This window comes from Harmonia axyridis, chromosome 3, assembly GCF_914767665.1.
Source record: "Harmonia axyridis chromosome 3, icHarAxyr1.1, whole genome shotgun sequence".
NCBI classification, from domain to species: Eukaryota; Metazoa; Arthropoda; class Insecta; order Coleoptera; family Coccinellidae; genus Harmonia; species Harmonia axyridis.
In genome coordinates, this window is record NC_059503.1 from 26,849,456 (window position 1) to 26,871,504 (window position 22,049).

The 22,049-nt window shown below is 35.7% G+C and overlaps 1 protein-coding gene across 4 annotated transcripts in view; it reads right to left on the reverse strand.

Moving 5' to 3' along the window:
* The window catches only part of LOC123675742 (relaxin receptor 2-like), a 139,341-nt gene that overhangs the window by 64,160 nt on the left and 53,132 nt on the right, over positions 1-22,049 (reverse strand). For all 4 annotated transcript variants that reach the window (XM_045611231.1, XM_045611232.1, XM_045611234.1 and 1 more), the window contains exon 3: positions 139-273. In XM_045611231.1, the coding sequence (XP_045467187.1) occupies positions 139-273 (135 nt within the window). The remainder of the gene's footprint in view (positions 1-138; positions 274-22,049) is intronic.

Below are 22,049 nucleotides of genomic sequence, written 5' to 3' on the forward strand. Positions count from 1 at the left end.
CCTTCTCTACTCCAGAAACATTAATTGAGACCATATACATATATTAATTGAGAATAATTCCTTCCACATAAATTAACACCTCATCGAATACTATGAATTTTTTTCAATAACCTGCATATTTTTCTTCATCTTACTTACGGCAGTTATCTTCGTCGGTTTTGTCAGGACAATCAGCTTTGCCATCACAGTTATTGTTCTGCTGGATGCACAAAGGGTCGTTTACGCAGGGGAAGTAACTTTCAGGGCATTTTCCGTCGATTTTCTCAATGGAACCTGAAAGTAAAGGAAAGAGCATGATTAGTATCATGAAATGCATCCACGCGAGGAAATTTCTGCTTTTCTATACGTTGGTATGCTTTGAGGGCCGCATAATTAAATGATTCCTGCCTTTTCTTATACAACTCTGCCGTGATCATGAATAATTTCTCGAATAATGTTAGACATGCTTGTCAAATCAGTTATCAATCACCTTCTATATTGATTATCTTTGAAATTTCAGGAGTTACCGCCTTATTTTTCTTCAATATATTATGAGGAATAATGAACGGTTCGTCAGGTTCTAGTAGTTAGGGCTTATTTGATAACATGTTGTTCCACGTCAACTTTGTATAAGACATAGTAATTTTAGCTTCTGAAGTTCATTAAGAATGATTGACATTTTTATTTCCAGACTTCCATCATATAGAAAACAAGAATGTGTTTTGTTTCGGTTTATTAGTTCCCTTCAAAAAAATTCCCACAAGAAAATGTTCCCTAATCTCACCTACCCCTGGAACTTTTCAAGTTTATACGTTTGAACATGTGCGAAAATCGGAGTAGAATGAGAAATGCTACAAATTTCACATTATGGTTCATTTCATCTCCTTATATCAGAAAATAACCCAACTTGTATGAAAAAAATTCGAGAAAAGCACTGAAGTGGCGTCATGAGATTTTGAGCGCTCGTCAGTCGCGCGTCTTTTGTGGCCTTGAATAACTTAGAAAGGAACATAAGCAAACAAACTAAATTTCACCCGAGTTGCATCTGTTACGAAAATATTTTAGATATTTTACTTGAATTTTCTTCACTTTGTGATCTGATACACATGAGATTTTGCATTAAGCATGAAATTGTTATTAAACATGTAGACGCAAAATTCAATTTCGTTCGGATTAGTTGTCACTGAAATATAAATTTTTCTTGCTGATGAGTTGTTTTAATGGAGAGAAGATCAGGGAAAATTTTACTCTTTCAAGAGCCAACGTTTCTTATTGATAGTTCACGAAATCTTGGCTTGTCGCTCTAGGGATGTTTGGACATAGAAAATTACATTCATCAGGGCTAGCTGATGTCAATAAAATTGACGAAACCTTGGTTCCTTCGAAGAGTATAATTTTTCCTGAAAATTGATCCTCACACCAATGAAACATTTCATCATTGATAATTAAGGATCACCAGCTGAACCTACTTACATATGACACAAGAATTTTTATGGTTCTGATGATTTTGATAAAGAGGTTGAGTAAAAGTATAGCTATGCTAAACTTCGCCTCTTGATATGTATTATTTTTTTCTTTAATAAAGGCAATTTATTATTATTATTATAATATCAACACGAAATTTGCTAAGCGATTGAAATTGTTATTTTTTATTCACAAATAAAATCTCAACGCGGTCAGATCTGATGTCATATCAACATTTGTTATGCCATCAATGGTTCAACATGAAATTCCGCACACTGGCGCTGCCTGAAATTATAATTTTATATTCAACTGCAAATTTTATCTCGATCGAATCTGTATTTTTTAAATTATTATGAAGAGACAATTCCCAACGGCCAAAGTAACGGATCTCATTTAAAAATCTAACCTCGGCACGGAATTCGAGAAGTTTTTTTGGTTATTCTGCTTCTTGAGTTTTGTAGGATTTTGGATCAACATAAAATTCCCAAAAATCTTGAAATTGCTATTTCCAGATGGACTCGATGGAATCTGTTGTTTTGAAATTAATGAGTAAATCGATTTTCGAACTTATTTTGAACCTCCTGAAAATATCAAATTTCTAGCATTTTTCATTCGGCAGTTATCGTATTTTCGGCCGGATGGACGGACATCCTTGAATTTGAACACAAATTCATCATCAGTGAGTCGAAAATATCGTTTGAAATCATGCCAGGCTCAATTTTCAAAAATTTCATACATTGTGAAGAAAGGATAGAGCGATCTCTTCGGAGAATGAGCGCTCAAAAAGTATATTTTATAGAATTCTTTCATATTATTAGATAGACAGGGTGTCTGTCACGGGCGTAGCCAGGTTTCAGTTTCGGGGGGGGTTTTACATATTATAAAAAAAATCTTATGTTTTTCTTTTTAAATATATCAACTTTAAAAGAGCCAACCTATTCAGTCTATTTTCACTAGTTTTATTTTTCAAGTATGTTTTGAGAAAAAAAGCATTTTCAAAATCACTTTTTGAAATTTAGTTTATTTCTTCACATCGATTCCTATAAATATATTTAGGAAAAAAATACCGTCGTAGTATTTATACAACAGAGTACTCAAATTCAAATTTATGAGTAGGAAGTTTATATGCAAAAAACCGGTAAAAAATGATAGTTATCACCTTTTTTGCATTTTTTTCAATGTTTTATCATGAAATTCTGGTGGCAAACTTCAGCTTTGAATTCTGTACCCCAGAAACAGAGATAATAAATCGAAGAAATTAAAACTACCCCATCAACTGAGTTTCAGCAGAAATAGATATAATACGCCAATTTTGAACTATCGTTTGAGCCAGGTTTTTCGGACAAAAAACTTTATGGAAGAAAACGTCAGAAGATTAAATTTTTTTTGTATTATTTTTAATATTCCGTCACAGAATTTTGCTGCTAAATCTCAGATTCGGATTCAGAACCCAAAAAAATAAAGGGTTTTTTTTTAGAGCTATAGAACTTTAAATTGCAATAAAACAACGATGGATTATTCGATTGATATGAATTTTATTTATCCGCAAGATAATCTTGTGGCATTACATTTTAAATATGATTTCTGGCATATGACCGCCTCGGCTGGGTCGAATGTAGTCCAATCTGGACGTCCAATTTTCGATGACTTTTCCAACATTTGTGACCGTATATCGGCAATAACACGGCGAATGTTGTCTTCCAAATGGTCAAGGGTTTGTGGCTTATCCGCATAGACCAATGACTTTACATAGCCCCACAGAAAGTAGTCTAGCGGTGTTGAATCACAAGATCTTGGAAGCCAATTCACAGGTCCGAAACGTGAAATTAGGCGGTCACCAAACGTGTCTTTCAATAAATCGATTGTGGCACGAGCTGTATGACATGTTGCGCCGTCTTGTTGGAACCACAGCTCCTGGAGATCATGGTTGTTCAATTCAGGAATGAAAAAGTTAGTAATCATGGCTCTATACCGATCACCATTGAGTGTAACGTTCTGGCCATCATCGTTTTTGAAGAAGTACGGACCAATGATTCCACCAGCCCATAAAGAGCACCAAACAGTCAGTCTTTCTGGATGTAACGCTGTTTTGACATACACTTGAGGATTAGCTTCACTCCAAATGCGGCAGTTTTGTTTGTTGACGTAGCCATTCAACCAGAAGTGCGCTTCATCGCTAATAGAAGTAGTGCGCGATACATATTCCGCACAGAACCATTATTTTGAAATAAAATTGCACTATTTTCAAGCGTTGTTCAGGCGTCAGTCTATTCATGATGAATTGCCAAACCAAACTGAGAATAAATCACTTGACAGCTGTTAAATCGGTCGCCATCTTGAACAGTAATGCCAACTTAAAGTTATATACCTCGAAAAAAAACACCCGTTACATACGATCGAAAAAATCAAACTAACCCATAACTTTCCTTTGAGGGGCACATGTGAGCACAAATTGACTGAATTACGTAGAGGTGATTTAATTCAAATTTCACATTACAAATTAATTGAACTGAGAGTGATAATTTCATTCACTTTTTACAAATTCCATTAAAAAATATTTTCGAGATTTTGAAAAAAAAAAGTTTTTTGAACATCTTTAACATTTCGGGGGGGGTTTGAACCCCCAAAACCCCCCCCCTGGCTACGCCCGTGGTGTCTGTAAATAAATGCGTGACTTGAGGTCATGAAAATTAGCAGGGGTAGTTTATATTTTTTTTTCAACATCTACCTCTCTTCCAATGTAAGTCTTAGGGAGATATTGAAGAGTTAACACTTATTTATTTTTTTTACAGGTTCAAAAAACACTGGGTTACAAAACTTTATAATAATATGAAGCACTAAGTAGATGCTGCGCACACAATTTCTTTCGATACCATAACTGTATTTATAGTGGTTGAAAATAACAACAAATTTTTATGTATTTCATTGTATGGAACACTTATTCGATGAAATGGAATGGAAACTTGTTAGCACCGCTTCAAAGTTTTGATTTATTCTGAGAAAAGTATTGCCATTTTGCAAAAGACTCCTTTGTCGCTCGTTTTCGAACGCATGAGTGTTGGAATTGACTTCTGCAACGAGTATTAGACGATATTTTCTCTACTCAGTCAACTTTTGTGAAATATTGTTAAGAATTCGTTGAAGAATTCAGATTATACGTCAAGTGACTTTTGTATTGTATTTTGTTGTGTGTGACTGTCACGAAAATTGACATATTACGGAATTTGAATTAGATTCGTATGTTTCGAATTTTGAAATAATTTATAAGTACGCATTAAATTCGTGAATTATGACTGACGAAATCGATTTAACACCACCAGAATTAAGAGAAATTGAGAATAATGTTGGAAATCATTTCACTAAATCCCGAGCTAAATCCAAATTATATTGTATTGACTATTTCCCTCGTCGTAATTTGCACCAATCAGAAACGCGCAATTTTGAATTACAAATGGTTTCTTGGTGGAAAAACTGTTTGGCAGGACCTGTCAGCAGTTTATTCGCGTTTACCCGCGGCAAAACTTGACAGTTGTTGTTACCAAAAATTACAATACCTTTGAAAACAAACGTAATTATAATCTCCAAGGACACCAGAAAACGACGCTCAAAAATTTCTTTCTCTAATTCTGTGGTTATTCCGTTCATTCTTCCACATCTTGTAGAACAAAATCGTGCGAGAATATATCAGAAACGCACAGTTTTCATGGTTATATTTTATTATTCTATGTTGGTACTCCGAAATTTCCGCCACGGCTTTATCTGTCAATTCATCAATTTGCCTTAAAGAAATCAATTCTGCCAACCAACATTTTTCAATGCAAAAATCACTAAATTATATTTATGGAAATATTTCATTAATTTCAATGAAAATGCAATGAATTAGAGAAAATAATGTATAATACTCGTACAGAAAGCTCATTCTACCACTCGTTCATTCCAAAACTCGCCACTTCGTGGCTCGTTTTTGAATTTTGAACTCGTGGAAGAATATCAATGCCTTCTGCACTTGTATTATAAATAACTATTCTGATTTTATTGTCAAGTGCTAGTTAGTCAGCTTATATCGTGAAAATGAGTCGCTTTGGAAGCGATTCTTTGTCAAATATTGATCTGGCGATTGAGAAAAGTATACCATATAATACCCTCAGAACTCATATCAATATGGAAACAGTTCATGACATTCTGCAAAGTAAAGAACTATGAGCTTATGGAAAACACAACTTTAGAACAACTAAACCTAATTCTGAAAGATTGGGCGTGGAATATAAAGAAGGAAAACGGTGAAAATTACAAAGAACTAGTTGTGAAGACAATGTGGAACACCGTTGCAAAAAAATGCAAGAAATGTATTTTGTTAAGTGGAAAATAATTTCCACTCCAGCAGGACTCCAACGGAAATTTTACCATATCGCTTCAGTGGAACTTGCCTGGAGAGGTGGAGAAGCAGTAAACTGCAAAGTTCATTATTTTAAAGAGGAAGTGGATAATTCTGGGATAAAAACAGGTAGAATACACATTTTTTTAAATAACTGATTTTCAAAAATCCAACTTTTTAGGAAGAGTAGAATATAATCCTCTCTTCAATAAAACGGCACAGGGTGGAGAAAAAAAAATGGCCGAAAGTAAATGGCTGGTCCCTAACACGAAGAACCCAACCTTATGTCCAGTGTGCCTATTTAAAATTCTGATGGTTAAACGTTCATCTAGAATAACAACTGATAGATTATTCTTAACGATTAACCCATCATGGAACAAAGAACTTTCAAGTGGATGGTACAAAAACACTCCAGTGGGAAAAATGAACTTTCGAAATGGACTAAAGAAGCGGCAGAGAAGGCAGGATTGAATACGAAAGGAATAAAAATAACAAACCACTCTATGCGGTCGACAGCAGTCAGTAACTTAGCTAAAGCAGGGGTAGGTGAACAACAATTAATTAAAATTACTGGCAACTCAATAAAACCTTATCTGCAAATGGATAATGAGCACTACTCCAACATCATAAACACCCTTAGAAGTGACGCCTCAGAACCTCCAGCTAAAAAGCAGAAAACAGAAGATCCTGCAGTCACTCCTCCCGCTTCTCACTCAACAGATTACATTAATGATGTACCTACACCCCACATCTTCAATGAATCAACAAAAGTTTCAAACAATACCCCTACCGTGTACCAAAATTGCAATTTATATTTTAATTGTACCATAAATAATGAAATTTGTAGTATTTTGGATGAAATAAAATTGAGTATCTGTTTTTCAGTTTTCAAATTAATACCTATACATAGGTAATGCATGCAGAATAATCTGTTACTCAGGTAATAGTCTTGTCAAATACCATTCGGGCATCTAATTTTTCCTGTGAAAAAAATCGAAAAAACACATTGCAAAGTAATATTTTTTGACAAAAATCATTCGTGCAGGTGCAAAAATCCTCGTCTTCGACTCGGATTTTTGTTGCCACCATGCTTCTTGTCAAAATATTACTTAGCAACGTGTTTTTTCGATTCTTTTCGGAAAAATTAGATGCCCTTATGATATTACTTACGATAATTGACGTGAGTTGAAATTTGAGGAATAGTCTATGTTGACAACCGCAAAACGAAAAATATAACTGAACACAATGCTGTAATGAGTTCATTACATCACTGTTTTTAGTACTGTAATGAACTCATTACCTAGGATACTGAAATAGAGAAATAATTTCATTTTTCGAGAATCTTTCGCACGAAATCATTTATTAGAGGTAAATAATAAAGTTATGAGATTGAAAAAAATTGTGGTCGATTTCGAAAAAAATTCATATGAACTACCCCTGCTAATTTTCATCAAGGAATCATGTCATGAAGTCCTTCGCATTCATTTACGGACACCCTGTATTTTGGTTCAAGAGTAGAATCAATGAATGAACTATTGTAAATTGGATTTTGAATTTTGTTATATTGCTCATCAGCTATAATAATTGAATAGAACCACACCATCTAATGAACGAATTCAAGCTCGACTTGGTGTAGCAACAAGCTACAACCGTCAAACCTCATCGTAGAGATAACGCGAGAAACCCACTCTTATCCGTGTCTACACCTTTTCTCCCCCGCATTCCTCGACTTGATGGTCAATTATTTCAGCGACCCTGCTGCTGTCGTTTTTCGAAATGAGATCGACAATACGTTATTTTATCGCTGTTTCGTCTGAAGCAACCCCCTTATTCTATTGAAGTTACTGCTTAGCTTTGATGGTGGATGAAAGTAATTCAATGTTTTTCTCTTTTTGTTCGATTTCTACGTGAGCTAGGTTCAAGGTTTCGAGGAGAGGAAATAATTTGGGACGTTTCCTATGGTGGTTGATTTGAAAGTGTTATATCCAAAAGGAATTTATTCAACTTGGTTATTGTCAACATACTATATAACTACGAGAACTCTGTCACTTGTTGTGGGGCAGTATATTTTTTTGTTCTTAGCTCCTAAAAAATCGATACATTATTTCGCTCTTGCAATACTATTATTTCCCAAAAAAGTCTAATTTATGCATGTCTTACGCACACCGCATATCAAAAAAATATTGAATTCTTATAGAAGCTTAAATGTCTCAATAAGAATATTCATACCAAATATCATCATAATCGAAATATAATATATTTGCAACTTCCAATTAAGAATTAACATATTCAAATTGAAGCCAAACTAAATCAATAATAAATTGGAATTGCTCAATTTCATACTATGCAGATAAGTATATCAACAAGACGAATAGAAGAGGTCTTAAAATATTAATGGTACAGTATTTCGAGAAAAAATTAGGGCAATTCAAAATAACAATAATAATAATATCTTTTATTTAGCACCTGGATAGTATAAAAAAGGAAAATTAACATAATAATAACAACGTTATTTACATACTTCTTGAGTGGTTATAAAGTTAAAATATTGTAACGAACTAGCGAGCCCTATACCACTGCCTCTTTCTAGAAGGTATCGGACGCACCGAGAGCTCGATAGAAAGGTCAAGTCCATTCTAGAGAGAGATGCCAGCGGTATATAACCAATGGAAGCCGCAGAGGAGAGCAGTGTCGACGTAAACGGCAATAAGTGCCAAGTTGTGGAAATAAATTAATGTAGTAGTGGAAATAAATTGATGTAGTAGTTAAAATAAATCATCTGTAAATAGTTGTTTATGGTTGTGTATCTGAAATAAATTAGTGTTAGTAAAAAGTACCGATTTAATCAACCAAAAAACGTTACAATATTGATAAAAGAAACAGAATAAAACACTATATGTTTTACAATTTTTAATGAAATATATAAAATCTCCCATTCTCGAAACTTTTTTTCTTTTATTAATATTAAAATTATATTTCACCAAGCAATATTAAGTTTGAAGTTATCATATCTCGTTTAAATTAATTTGAAGATTAATTGATAAGAGTAGTTTTTCCTCCACGATTTCGTGCGAGGAATCAATTTCGGTTAGAAATTAAAGTAAGATTGAGTTAAAATGAAAAAGAGAGATTAAACAAAATATTTATTGGAATTTCATTCAACAATGACAAGGAAGCAGTTTAAGGACTCAATAATGGCTAAGATGAGCTTGTTTTAAGGCGCAAAATTTCTTTAAATTTGGTTTGATGGTAGAGATCGCCACTCTGAGTTCAGTTTCAACTTGAAGTTTATTTCTGTATTTGGATTCCAAGATAGCAAGTGCAGAAAATCCAATTTCACAAGGATAAGCGCGATAAGAAGATGGAAAAGGCAAGAGAATCCTAAGCGCTTTGACTTTTATAACAAAGAAGCTCAGTCCAGAAGTTTGTTAAAGATTTACTAACAAATTTAACAGGTCTTGATGAAACATCTAACAGTTCTTCTTCTTCTTTTAGTGGAGGGGGGGAGTAAAATTTTCTAAATCACAATTGGGGGGTTCGAAGATAAAAACTTTGAGAACCGCTGATTTATGAAATGTTAAGGACAATTTCCGTGAAGTTCCCAGTTCCTGGCAAGGTGGATTGTTTTTGGAAAATTTATAAATTTGAATAAAACATCGATTCCATCCAAAATAGATGAATTTGAATGAAGAATGTTTTTACCTCATCATATTTTTCAAAATTTGACCGACTATTTCTAACGAGAATTAACTAACTGTCATAAAACTCTGCAATCAATGATTAAACCAATAAATAACGCCATTTGCACTAGAAATATCCTACGGGCTTTCAAGGTTACCTCATATCTAATTGGTGGATCTAAAGAATTGATAAAATTGCATAGCAAGTTAAACCATATGGCTTCAGTCATTCGAATATCAATGCAATGTATATTCTATGCGACCAACGTCAGCGAACTTCATGGGCGCCCGCAGAAGTTTTTCTCAGGGGGGGCAAAATGAAAATTATTGAAAAACGATAAGGCATCCATGATTGTCATTGAAAACCGGAAATTTGTTGAGAATCCATTACTTTTCTTTTTTCCATGCCCTCTGGATTGATATAGTAATATTGAGATGTTGTGCTGAAAAATGAGGCAATCAAAATCTCAGGGGGGTCCATGCCTCTCCTGCGGGCGCCAATGGCGAACTTATAAACTTTTCCTTTATATTATATTATTAACAAATTATTACAAAGGTAGCACTCAACAGTCAAAAAATGAATTGGTAAATATAAAAGAAAGAACCAACCCATAAATGAATCACAAAAAACAAAACTGCACGAGTCATAATGTTTTTTTTTGAAAATTCTAATCAGCTTGAAATGACATCGAATTCAATTTCCTCGTTCATTTCGCTACAGAAATAAAAAACCGATACAATGAAAATTGAACATTTTCATCCTGTGATATCCTCATCAAAATTTCAAAGGTTTAACTAGTTAATAGCGTTTCAAACTGAAAACCATTTTCAAATATCCAGCCAACTAATCGTGAAAGTAATTAACTTATTTCTCTATTTCAAGCTTAATTAACAAAGCTTCAACTCCACATAACAAATAAATACCCACAATAATTTTCTACCCGGTTTTAATATAGCGCTCTTTCCCTTCATTGTTGTTGCCTTTCAGAACAAGTGTATATTGCAGGGGTCTCTACGGGGTTGAGTCTAGAAAACATCTTCCAGGATCAAGTAAACAACAATGCTTCCCTTGTTGTTTTTTGACATCTTAAGAACACAAACAATAATAGACAGTGGTAAACATGCAATGAACGTCTAGGTGTTGATATTAGGCCAACACCTCTAGAGAATGCTGTAATCTTAGAATAAAATGAATCCCAACGGACTTGTTGCTTTAAAGGACCTCGTAATTCTAAACACTATAAAACTGGAGGACTGTAGAAAGATGAATTGAGCTTTCTGAATGAAAATCAGAAATCTGGAGTTTGTTAGAATGAATAATTCTTCTCTTCTTGAGGTAATATAAGTACAACGTATTTCATGGTTTTGCAATATAGAAATTCATGGCGTTAGATTATTTTCGGGGTTAGACATATGAACTCGTGAGAATGCATTGAAAATCTGGACAAGATCAGGCAAGCAGGATACTAATTTCCGGAAAATGTCATTAAGCGTCAACTTCAAAATATTAAACTGTAACTATTGTGGTTCTTATACGATGATATTCCATATATTTGAGGAAATTTTTTCCAAGTGCTTGATATTCCCAAACAATTATATTGCCTCGAAAAATAAAGTATTTTATATCTACCTTGGACTTGAAAAGTCTATGGCGTATCTTATCTGAGAAGGAAACTAGTATCAAAATCCATTGGAAGGCCCTCAATGAAGGTTTTCACGACAGAAACAAAAAGCTATCATTTAAATGAAACTTGAAAACTATTACTAACTGATTGATTAGGTACTAGTAATGAAATGTCAAATTTAGTTATCAAATATCGACTTTCAATTTCTTTCTGAAAGTTAGAGACTCCTCCACTCAGTTTTTTCTTATTTTTATTTCTTCTTCGATAACTTTTGGAGTTTTGATTTCACGTGTAGGGTTTGCCTCCACTCTTCAATAAGTAGAAATTACTGAAAGCATAAAAAATATAGTTGTAATTTGAAAATCTTGATCCTTGATGAATTTGAGTTGTCCAAGTTCTAGTTTTCCATGAACTTCCGGCTTAACCGGAAGTTGTAGAAGTCTGAAAATACACCGGCGAGCAGAAAAACGGGTCATTTGATCATTAATTTTCAAATATTTCTTTTTAAATTTTTATAGAAATAGAATAAACAGAATTTCCAGAAGAAAAATGAAACATTTTATTCGAGTCATATAAAAATATCTTTTTTTGAAAAAATTAAACTACGAAATTGAAAAATTATCGTAACTGAAAATTTCAGTATCAGTATGACGTATGACCTCCACTAGCACTGATTACAGCTTCCAAACGTCCTCGCATGCCCGTGATGAGCCTTCGAATATTCTCTTGTGGAATATTCTCTCATTCATGAATCATGACCAAGGGCTTCACGGAGCTCTTGTAAATTATTGGGCGATGGAACAATAGCTCTGACTTGCCTTCCCAGTTGGTTCCATAGATGATCGATGGGATTCGAGTCAGGACTTCGAGCTGGCCAGTTGAACCTTGAAATTCCAACCTCATTCAAGTACGCTGTCACTATTCGAGCAGTATATGGGCGAGCATTGTCATGCATAAAAATTCCCTGCTCTGCCAAAAATGGTATACAGGGTGTCCCGGGAAGAATGCGACAAACGAATACCATAAATTAAGGTCATCATGGAAGACCCGTATCAAGATTTTTCAATCGCCTGAGTGCCTTCGTTGGGGATATACAGGGTGATGTTCATCTTATGAGTGAAATTTTACAGTTCAATAACTCTTTAATAAATCGACCGAATAATTTCAAATTTTGAAGTTTTGTCACACTTTCCTATCGCCTTCCTTCAATGTTTCTGAATTCGAGTAAATCAGATCCGGACTAGGAAAATTTCAGACTTTTCCTATTTTCTCGAATATTGGATCACCCTGTACGTGAACTTTATGATTTTTTCCCATTTTCGGAACCACAAAGAATCAATTCGTTATAAAAATTCTAAATCTCTGCTTGGCACGGTCATACAGGGTGATCAATAAACATTCCCTTATGAGTGAAATTTTTTTAGTTCAATAACTCTTCAACAAATCCACCGAATAATTTCAATTTTTGAAGTTTTGTTGCCCTTTACTATCGCCTTCCTTCAATATTTCTGAAATCGAATAAATCAGATCCGGACTAACAAAATTTTAGACTTTTCCTATTTTCTTGAATATTGGATCAGTCTGTACGTCAATATCATAATTTTTTTCGTTTTCGTAACCACAACGAATTAATTCATAATCAACATTCTAAAACTCAACTTACCACCGTCATACAAGGTAACCAATAAACATTCCCTCATGAAAGAAGTACAACCGATTCAACCGAATAAGATAGCGAAATCTGTGAAACAACTATACAATTATCAACATGCTAAAAAATGCATTAAAATGGAGGAATATCATTTTGAACAATATCTGCTGAACTGAAAATATTTTATTGTTGATTCATTGTTTCAAGATCAAATATTTTCAATTTATTTGCTGTTTTTGTTCTATTCTTTATCAAGCTTGTTGATTGAAAGTTTTCTCAAATAATTTGAGGATGGCGCCAAGCAGAGATTTGAAATTTTTATTATGAATTAATTCTTTGTGATTACGAAAACGAAAAAAAAATCATATAATGAACATACAGGGTGATTCAATATTCAAGAAAATAGAAAAGGTTTAAAATTTTCCTAGTCCGGATCTGATTTACTCGATTTCTGAAATATTGAAGGAAGGCGATAGTTAAGGACGACAAAACTTCAAAAATTTAAATTATTCGATGGATTTCTTGAAGAGGGAATGTTTATTGATCACCCTGTATGACCGTGCCAAGCAGAGATTTAGAATTTTTATAATGAATTGATTCTTTGTGGTTCCGAAAACGGAGAAAAATCATAAATGTTCACGTACAGGGTGATCCAATATTCACGAAAATAGGAAAAGTCTGAAATTTTCCTAGTTCGGATCTGATTTACTCGAACTAAGAAATATTGAAGAAAGGCGATAGGAAAGGGTGACAAAACTTCAAAATTTGAAATTATTCGCTAGATTAGTTCTAGAGTTATTCAACAGTGAAATTTCACTCATAAGATGAACATCACCCTGTATATCCCAAACGAAGGCACGCAGGCGATTGAAACCTTTTGATACGGGTCCTCTTTGATGACTTCCCGGGACACCCTGTATAACAACATGATCCATGTGACTTTGCCCTATTTACCTTACTGTTGTTAAAGAACCTTCCATAAAAACCAACTCTGAGCTGCCTTCTAAAGACACACCTCCCCAGACCATGATAGAACTCACAGATGCACCGAATGGAACTCGCTCCTCTATACAGGCGTCTTTCTCCTGGAAGTCTATAAACGCGTCTACGATCATCAGCTCTTCGATTGCTGAATCTGGGTTCATCAGAAAAAAATACCTTGGCCCTTGGCCCACTAAGCTTCTAACCAGTTTATGTGTTCTCGTGCAAATTGAAGACGCTCAATTCGATGCTCTCTGAGAGTTTTGGATCTGCCGCTGGTCTGTATGGTCGCGAATTCTATTCTGAGAGTTTTCGTTTCACAATCCATTCACTTACGTTTAGCTGGCGTACCTAAATCAAACGATTTCGAACTTCGACAGCAGTAAGATGGCTATTTCGAAGACTTGTGGAAACCATGAATCTATCATTCCTCAACGATGTGCACCGTCTTTTTCCAGATCCAGGTCTTCTGGTCAGCCTTCCTACCTCCTGATGTCTTGTAATTATTCTCAGCCCATTTTCAATAAATCACTATGCTCGAACAATCTTCAATGGACTAGTTTTCATTTTTTTGTTAAGGATCAATTCTAAAAATTCAAGTAAAATGAAACAAAAATGTGGAAAAATCATTGAAATATCTCTAGAAATGAAAAAGTTATGGGACTTTGAAGTTGCGCTTGGAAGAATGATTTCATAGTACGTGTAAGTGTCGTGACGTCACACACTAGACGACTGGTATTCGCAGAGTGCTTACGAATTCATTGGTGTACAATCACTTGTGCCGTTCGTGTCGTGTTTTGCTCGTTACACGATGGCTGAAATAACTTACTATATACATACATATAAATTACTTTTTTCGCATTTTACTTTTTACTCCTCACATAAATATGTTTTGCTATTGATAGACTTCAACAACCAGTACTCAACTACAAATTGTTTATGAAACGTTTTTTGAATAAATCATCGTTATAAGTTGTACCATGATGAAGCAAACTCAAAAGTAGATACTTTACTTGAAAAGTTTAACTCCTTTTATTCCAGCACTGACATAAGATGGATTTGAAGAAAAAAACTCCATCACTGCAAATATCTATTTTAGGCAAATTGTCACTTTGTCCTTTCACGAAGCCTTCTTCCATTATGGTGACGTGAAAACAAAACTCGAGTTAAAACTACACTGTACAACTACAAACGGCGCGAGAGCCTTGGCGCGGCTAAGTATTTAAACGTAATTTATGGTGTAGCGATCACAGGCCAGTGCCGTGACGTCACAGACCAAAGACGTTCCGCGCTAAAATACGTAAATTTAAATAATCTATTTCTCAGTCATTTATTGATGGATTTTCAAAATTATTTCACTGATTTATCAGTTTTGCTCTATATTTTAATTATATCGTGTCGAATATAGTATTATCAACATCATTAAACTAGTCCATTCGTAAACTCATTTTTGAAATTGTTTTTTTCAGAGAGTGGAAAATAAAGTTTTCAATGATCAATGTTGAACGCAACTGATAAACGAAAATTTATCAAGAAGAATCATTCGAAGACGATTTCTTTTATCAAGTTTTTTAGCCCATGTGTCTCAGGGGCGGATCCAGGATTTCTACAGGGGGGTCACATAGTATACATGAAAGTTATATGGGGAGGGGGCTAGCGCCCCTTTGCCCGCCCCCTGAATCCGCCACATATATGTCTACATTTTGCGCATATTTAGTTGATTCCTAATGGGAGATATATGAAGAACAAAAAATTATTGAATCAATTTGAACACTTGCGTCTATTGGAGAAAACAGTGTAAAATCTGAGTTATCCTTTTTTTTTGCTCGCCAGTGTATTTTAGGGGAAAAGATCATTGTCTTAAACCGCAGCATGCATAGGTGTAACAACAAGGAGGGTTAATTGGGAACATAACGTCCCCATTAATTAGAAGCAATAAGAAAAAATTGTAAGTATCTAACAATTTGGAAAGAAATGTTTTTATAAAAGATTGAAAGATTATTCTGTTTCAAAGTAGGGGTAAAACCCCCATGAGTCAATTCTAGTTAAGCCAAAGCCAACATGTAATTTCCCAGCATGAAATTATGATTAGTTTTCCATAAACGTATAAAGGCCATCGCATTGTATCACTCTGAGAAAAAAAAAATTTGGAGTTTTAGAAATACCCCGCGTTGCTATTCATCGTTGACCAATTCGCGATTCTTTGATATTCGACGGCATGAATACGACCAACCAGGGTATAAAATTCCCGATTCCGGATCCAATCACAGTATCACGGGATATTTTTTTACATATTTCATAGAGGATGAGCGTTATTCGGACAAATTTATCGGAACGGTGACGGTAATTTGCGCTGCAGTATTTCCGACATTAAAAGCAAGAGAAAGACCGCACCCGGAATCGTAAAATGCATTCGGCGGCAATTTCGTCTCCGTTCGAAATCCGCGGAATAAATTCTATAACTCCCCGCGGAAATGTCGATTTCGCAGACCGACCAGGAAATCGGTGTTGCCAGGTTGCCGGAGCCATTTATTTGTAGTTAAAGTGGCAGAAATGATCATAAAAACTTTTTGTCATTTTATCTAGGCGGTCGCGTAGGGCATAAAAATCAAGGGTGGCATTTCGAAGGGTACAACAAAAATAACACGTGTAGAAATTCAAAATACAGTACAACTTCGATAGTTCGGACAGTCGCTAGTCCGGACACTCCAGTATTCCGGACACTGCTGGGATTCGGGCATTTTGAAATTTTTACCTCTGAAATCCGGGCTCGAAAATATTCATTATGCAAAACAATAGCATTTTCCTGTCTATACATGTAAAAAACGGTTACATGCCGGTTGGAAACAGCGCGGCGGCAGCATCTTTCATTCTGCACTTTGTTTTTGAGCGTGCCGGACGCAATGGCTCCAGTCAAATGATCACATAAGAGACTTACACTCACAGAAAAGTCTAGCTATCAGGTGGACTGAGAAGAATAATCTTATCCTTGAAGATTTATAGCTTTTGAAAAGGCTTAAAGACAAGGCAATTGATATAGATGCATCCAAAAAGGTTCAAACTAAAATTGAAATGTATTTTTCAAAAAAGTAGAAGATATTTCATTTTGCATACATACATAATATATATGGTAGTCGAAATAAATAGATCTAGATGTCATAAAATAAGCTTAGGTATTTGAAAAGATAACAGTATCGAAATATTAGTCGATTCGTATCTGCATCATGAACTCATTCTCGATTAAGCATGTCACCTTCCGAGCCAAATTCTCGTCATTTGCGGGAGGTTTTAATTTTTTACTTCAATATGAAGAAATATGCGGCTGAGGCTCATCGAATCCTCTCAAATATCCAAGGTGAGGCCGCTAATAATGAAATAACGTGCTGAGAGTGGAGGTTTCAACGCTTCAAAAACGGTGATTTTGACGTTGAAAACCAGCATGGCGGTAAAAGAGAGGAGGTTTTCGAATATGCAGAATTGGAGGCATTACTTGATCAAGACTCGTGTCAAACGCAACAAGAATTGGCAGGATTATTGGGAGTGACACAACAAGCCATTTAAAAACACTTGAAAGACATGTTCAAAAACAAGAAATTAGGCGGCGTACGAGTTGAAACCGAGAGATGTTGAACGGCGTTTGTTTGCTTGTGAATAGCTGGTTGCAAGGCACAGACGAAAGGGATTTCTGCATCGCATTGTGACTGGGGACGAAAAATGGGTTCATTACGATCATCCCAAGCGCAGAATATCATGAGGTATATCCCTATGCTTACACGTCGACGGCCAAACAGAATATTCATGGTTCCAAAGTCATGCTCAGTTTTTCGCGGGACCAGCTCGGCGTAGTGTGTTATGAGCTGTTAAAACTGACTGAAACAATCATAGGCGATCGTTATCAAATGCATTAATACTTTTGAGCCGAGCATTGAAAGACAAACGGCCGCAATACGAACAGGAGCAAGATATAGTGATTTTACAGCATGACAATGCTCGATGCCATGTTGCGAAAGGGGTCAAGACACGTTGAAATTGGAAGTCCTACCCTACCCGCCGTATTTCCAGACGTTGCTTTCTCAGACTATCACTTGTTTCGATCAATGGCACACGGCCTGGCCAGCCTGGTCTTATAAAGAAGTAAAAAATTGGATCGATTCGTGGATTGCTTCAAAGAAATGAGCAGTTTTTTCAACGCGGGATTCGTACGCTGCACGAAAGATGGGTGAAAGTAGTGGCCAGCGATGGACAATACTTTGAAATATAAATGCTATTGGCTTGAGCTTGACTTGTTTTTAACTCAAGTTCAAGTCAAGTAGTACTTTTCAATGTTGAGTCAAGTACTTAATAAATAAATACTTGAATTGACATTGTAAAACTGCTACTTGACTTGAACTTGAGTTGATTTCAAATCAAGCTCAAGCTACTTGAGCTTGAGCCAAGTATCAAGCCAAGCCGTGAATCCCTACAAGAGATCGATATTCTTCATGTTTTTCACTATGTAAAAGTTTCGAAATAATAATTCATTATACTGAATGAACTGAGAACATAAATGATAATTCTTCATAAAATTCTGTTTAAGGATTCAATCTGTATCATACATCGAAAATCTGTATAAATACCTAAGAACCTGCATATCTGGCAACACCGCCGATAATAAACTTCGGCTACTGCCGCATCTCCCCATCGGAGCGACTTCGATGTGCCGGCGTTTCGGAGATTTAAAGGGGGTTCCCAAGGCGGCGTTTTCCCCGTTGGCCGGGCCCGACCCTCAATGACTTCCGTCTCGGTTCCGTGGCCGCGTCTGGACGGAAAAGCACGGGATCATGTTTCCCGGGGCGCATTAACACTTATTCCTTCATTTCCTCGATGGGAAAAAAAGGAGGCACACTCGACAGGTTTCGATACGGTAGATCGATCACGTGACGTGATTTCGCGTCTTAAAACAGAACAAATACGGCGGGGATGAAGTGGGATTTTTCGGATGGAAAAATAGAAACGCGGTTATCGTAAAAAGAATGGCTGTTTTTAGAAGGTAGACGACATATTCAGAAATGGTTCGACGGGGTATTCTGCTTCTGCAAGAACAATATAATACATATTTGAAATTGTCCTAGAACTCTTTGTTTTTGACCTTGAGAGCTCCATTCGACCTGAATCACCTTGTTTTCACCTGTTTTGTCAGTGAAATTTTCATATTCACTTTTAGATTTTTGTGACTAAATTTACTCACATCGGACGTATAGTTTCGAGACATAGTTGATTAGGTATCGGCTCATTTGGTCTTGACTGACTAATAATAATAATAATAAAATGGTTTATTCTGTAAGCTACAGGGTATAAACATATAATCACAGAGGCGTGAGCCTGTACGTGATTTCTAAATGAACAAAATATAATGCAGTAGCCAGTATTCGAATAAATTCACAAATCAAGATCAAATTCTAACATATTTCAATAAAAATATAAAAATCAACAAAAACTTAATAGCACAGTAATGATCACAGATAAGTGCCCATTCTATACATATAATAATAAATCATAAACTCAGGGGCGCACTCATTCGGTCATGTCCACCATCAGCTCGGTCATCAAATAATACTGCATCAAAAAGCTCATTCTCCATTTCAAGTTATATCAATATATTTATATGGAGGAAGGTTGCATCCGGTAAGTAATTTATTCATTTCTCTTTTATCAAAAATCAATGAAAAATGGTGAGCATTATTGGGGATTTATTATTGAATTAAAAAACCTTCTGCCCTTGTCAATTACCCAATTTGTCAATCTTTTTCTCTTCTTAATGAGCGTTCCGATGTTTTTCAATTCTTTTGGAACAGCGGCATATATTCTTGGGGCCAGATAGGCAAAGCATCTTTGGCCTATACGTTTTCCTGCTCTTGGAGTAAGGTATTGGTTCATCTTGTTCCGTGTTTCATATTCACACTCAGTCATTGTTAATCAACTCGTTAGTACTATACAGCAGTTCCATAATATAGATAGAAAACTAAGTCTTCACCTATGTGAAGAAATTCTATTTTTGTTATAAGATCATTTATATAAATAATCTAATAACAAAAATAGACACCTTTGGAAGATTGTAATCAACTTGAATCTATACACACAACAAACTGTCATCTTATGACATTTGACAAGTAAAAACTATGCGATTATTAAAAATGGAATGATGCACGCTTCACCAATGAAATAAACTACTAAAATTCACTACAGAAATTGTGAAAATTTTGCAATCACATTTCGCAAAACTAAAGCACTTTGGGTCGTCGTGAAGCCCCTTCTCGGCCAGCAATAACGAAAGTGGTGAAAAAATTTGAGCTGTTGGAACAAGTTACAGATGGGGAGAATCGAAACCGTGTGCGCACTTAACGTGTCACTGTTTGGTGCGGTTTGTGGGCTGGTGATGTGATGAAACTTTACTTATACGAAAATGAGACTGGAGCAACTGTTAAGTTGAATGAATTGCGCTACCTGGCTATGGTTAATGATTTTTTATTTCTCACAGAGATGATCACAATAACTGGCCACCAAGATCTTGTGAATTAACACTCTCAAACTTTGTTCTTTTGGGGCCACATGAAAGATAAGGTCTATGCCAATGCTCCACAATCGATTCAAGACCTTGAAGATGGAATTCGTGAAGTTGTCGAGGATATACTGCCGCAATTTGTGCGTGTAGTGACTCTGCGCTTTCCCGAAAGATGGCATCGTTTCACTATGCTCTACTATGGAGATGAAAATTGTATTTGGCACAGATCACTGAGTACCGCCAAACTGATGATTCCATCAGTGATCTCGGTATGAAACACCGCAATCCTCAGATGGAAGGCGCACCTTCGAGAGTGATGATCCCGATGTTGGGCGAAGAAGCCGCGACTATGTTAAATAGCACAGTGGCAACTCTTTTGCTGCGCTCAAGGTCACATTGATCAGACACAAGCGACCAATAGGCGCAGCGTAGGGCACGTCTCAAAGTCTCCCACATGTTGCGGCTTCGCAGCGACAGCGCCGATAGCACGATAAGCCTTGCTTTTCCGCCCTCACAACTCACTTGCGCTATCTCTCTCTCTCCTTGAATATTCCTTCGTACCTCCTCCTATTGGGCGTCCTTGGTACCGGTAAGGTAGTGTATGCTGACTCTGGGCTTTCCCGAAAAATGATTTCATGGGCTACGCATCACTCTCTAAATCAACACCGCTGGGTATACAACCCAAGGGAGTAACCACTGAAGATTTTTTGTGGCAAAAGATTGCCTCCACTAAGGACCTCCCAAAATCTCCTCGGATTTCCTCTGAACACCTCACACCATAATAAAAGGCTCAAAAAGTGACCATTCACTCGATATAACCACACTACGTTTGCGTCACCATACTTCACTATGGAGATGGAGGTGCATTTGGTAGATATCACTATGTGCCAAACTGATGACTGCATCAGCGATCTTGGGGTAAAAACCGCAATCCTCAGAGAGAGGGCACACAGATCGAAATTCAAAATATTAGAAAATCTTATAGTAAAACGCGAAATATTAATGTCTCTTCTACTTATCACCGCAGAAAACAATTTTTTTGGAATAAAAACTCTTGTGTTGCGGCGAATTTCATGCTTTTTTAAAATATGTGGCCAAATTGGATGACTCTACAAGTATAACTGAATTGGATTTTTTTTTAAAAAAGTAGAGATATACTGTGAAAACACAAAATGTTGAATTGAAGAATTACCGCCAATATTTCGACTACGTGTTATATTGCTTTTTTTGTTGCAAATCACATCTAGAATCAGCCCACGAAGTTTTGAACTTTTTAGTGTAGACACCCTGTACGCACAAAATCTCAAGCCGGTAGGATCTTTTGTCACTGAAATATTACTATTTGTTTGGATATTATAGTTGTGTTTTTTAAGGTTTTGATAAGGCTACCATCACAAAGTTGTTGATGGTTGAATATTATTATTCAATACATTCACGTAAAATCTCAATCTAATCGGGTATGCTGTCACAGGAATATTGGAAATGTCTTTTTCAATATTCTTTTTGGATTTTCTTTAATTCTCCTACTGTTACACGGTCTCCATATTGCTTGAACATTTGTGGATTGATTTTAATCTCGAATTTTACATCAGTGAGATAAACCGAATCTCTTGAGATCACTCTCTTCTCATAATTCCAAAATTACAAACGTTTAGCGGAGCGTTAGTTCGCTGTAAAAATCGCTCAAAATCTACATTATGCCTTTTTTCTCATAACCTTGTATATAGCCAGCTGATTTATTCCGAGACAACCA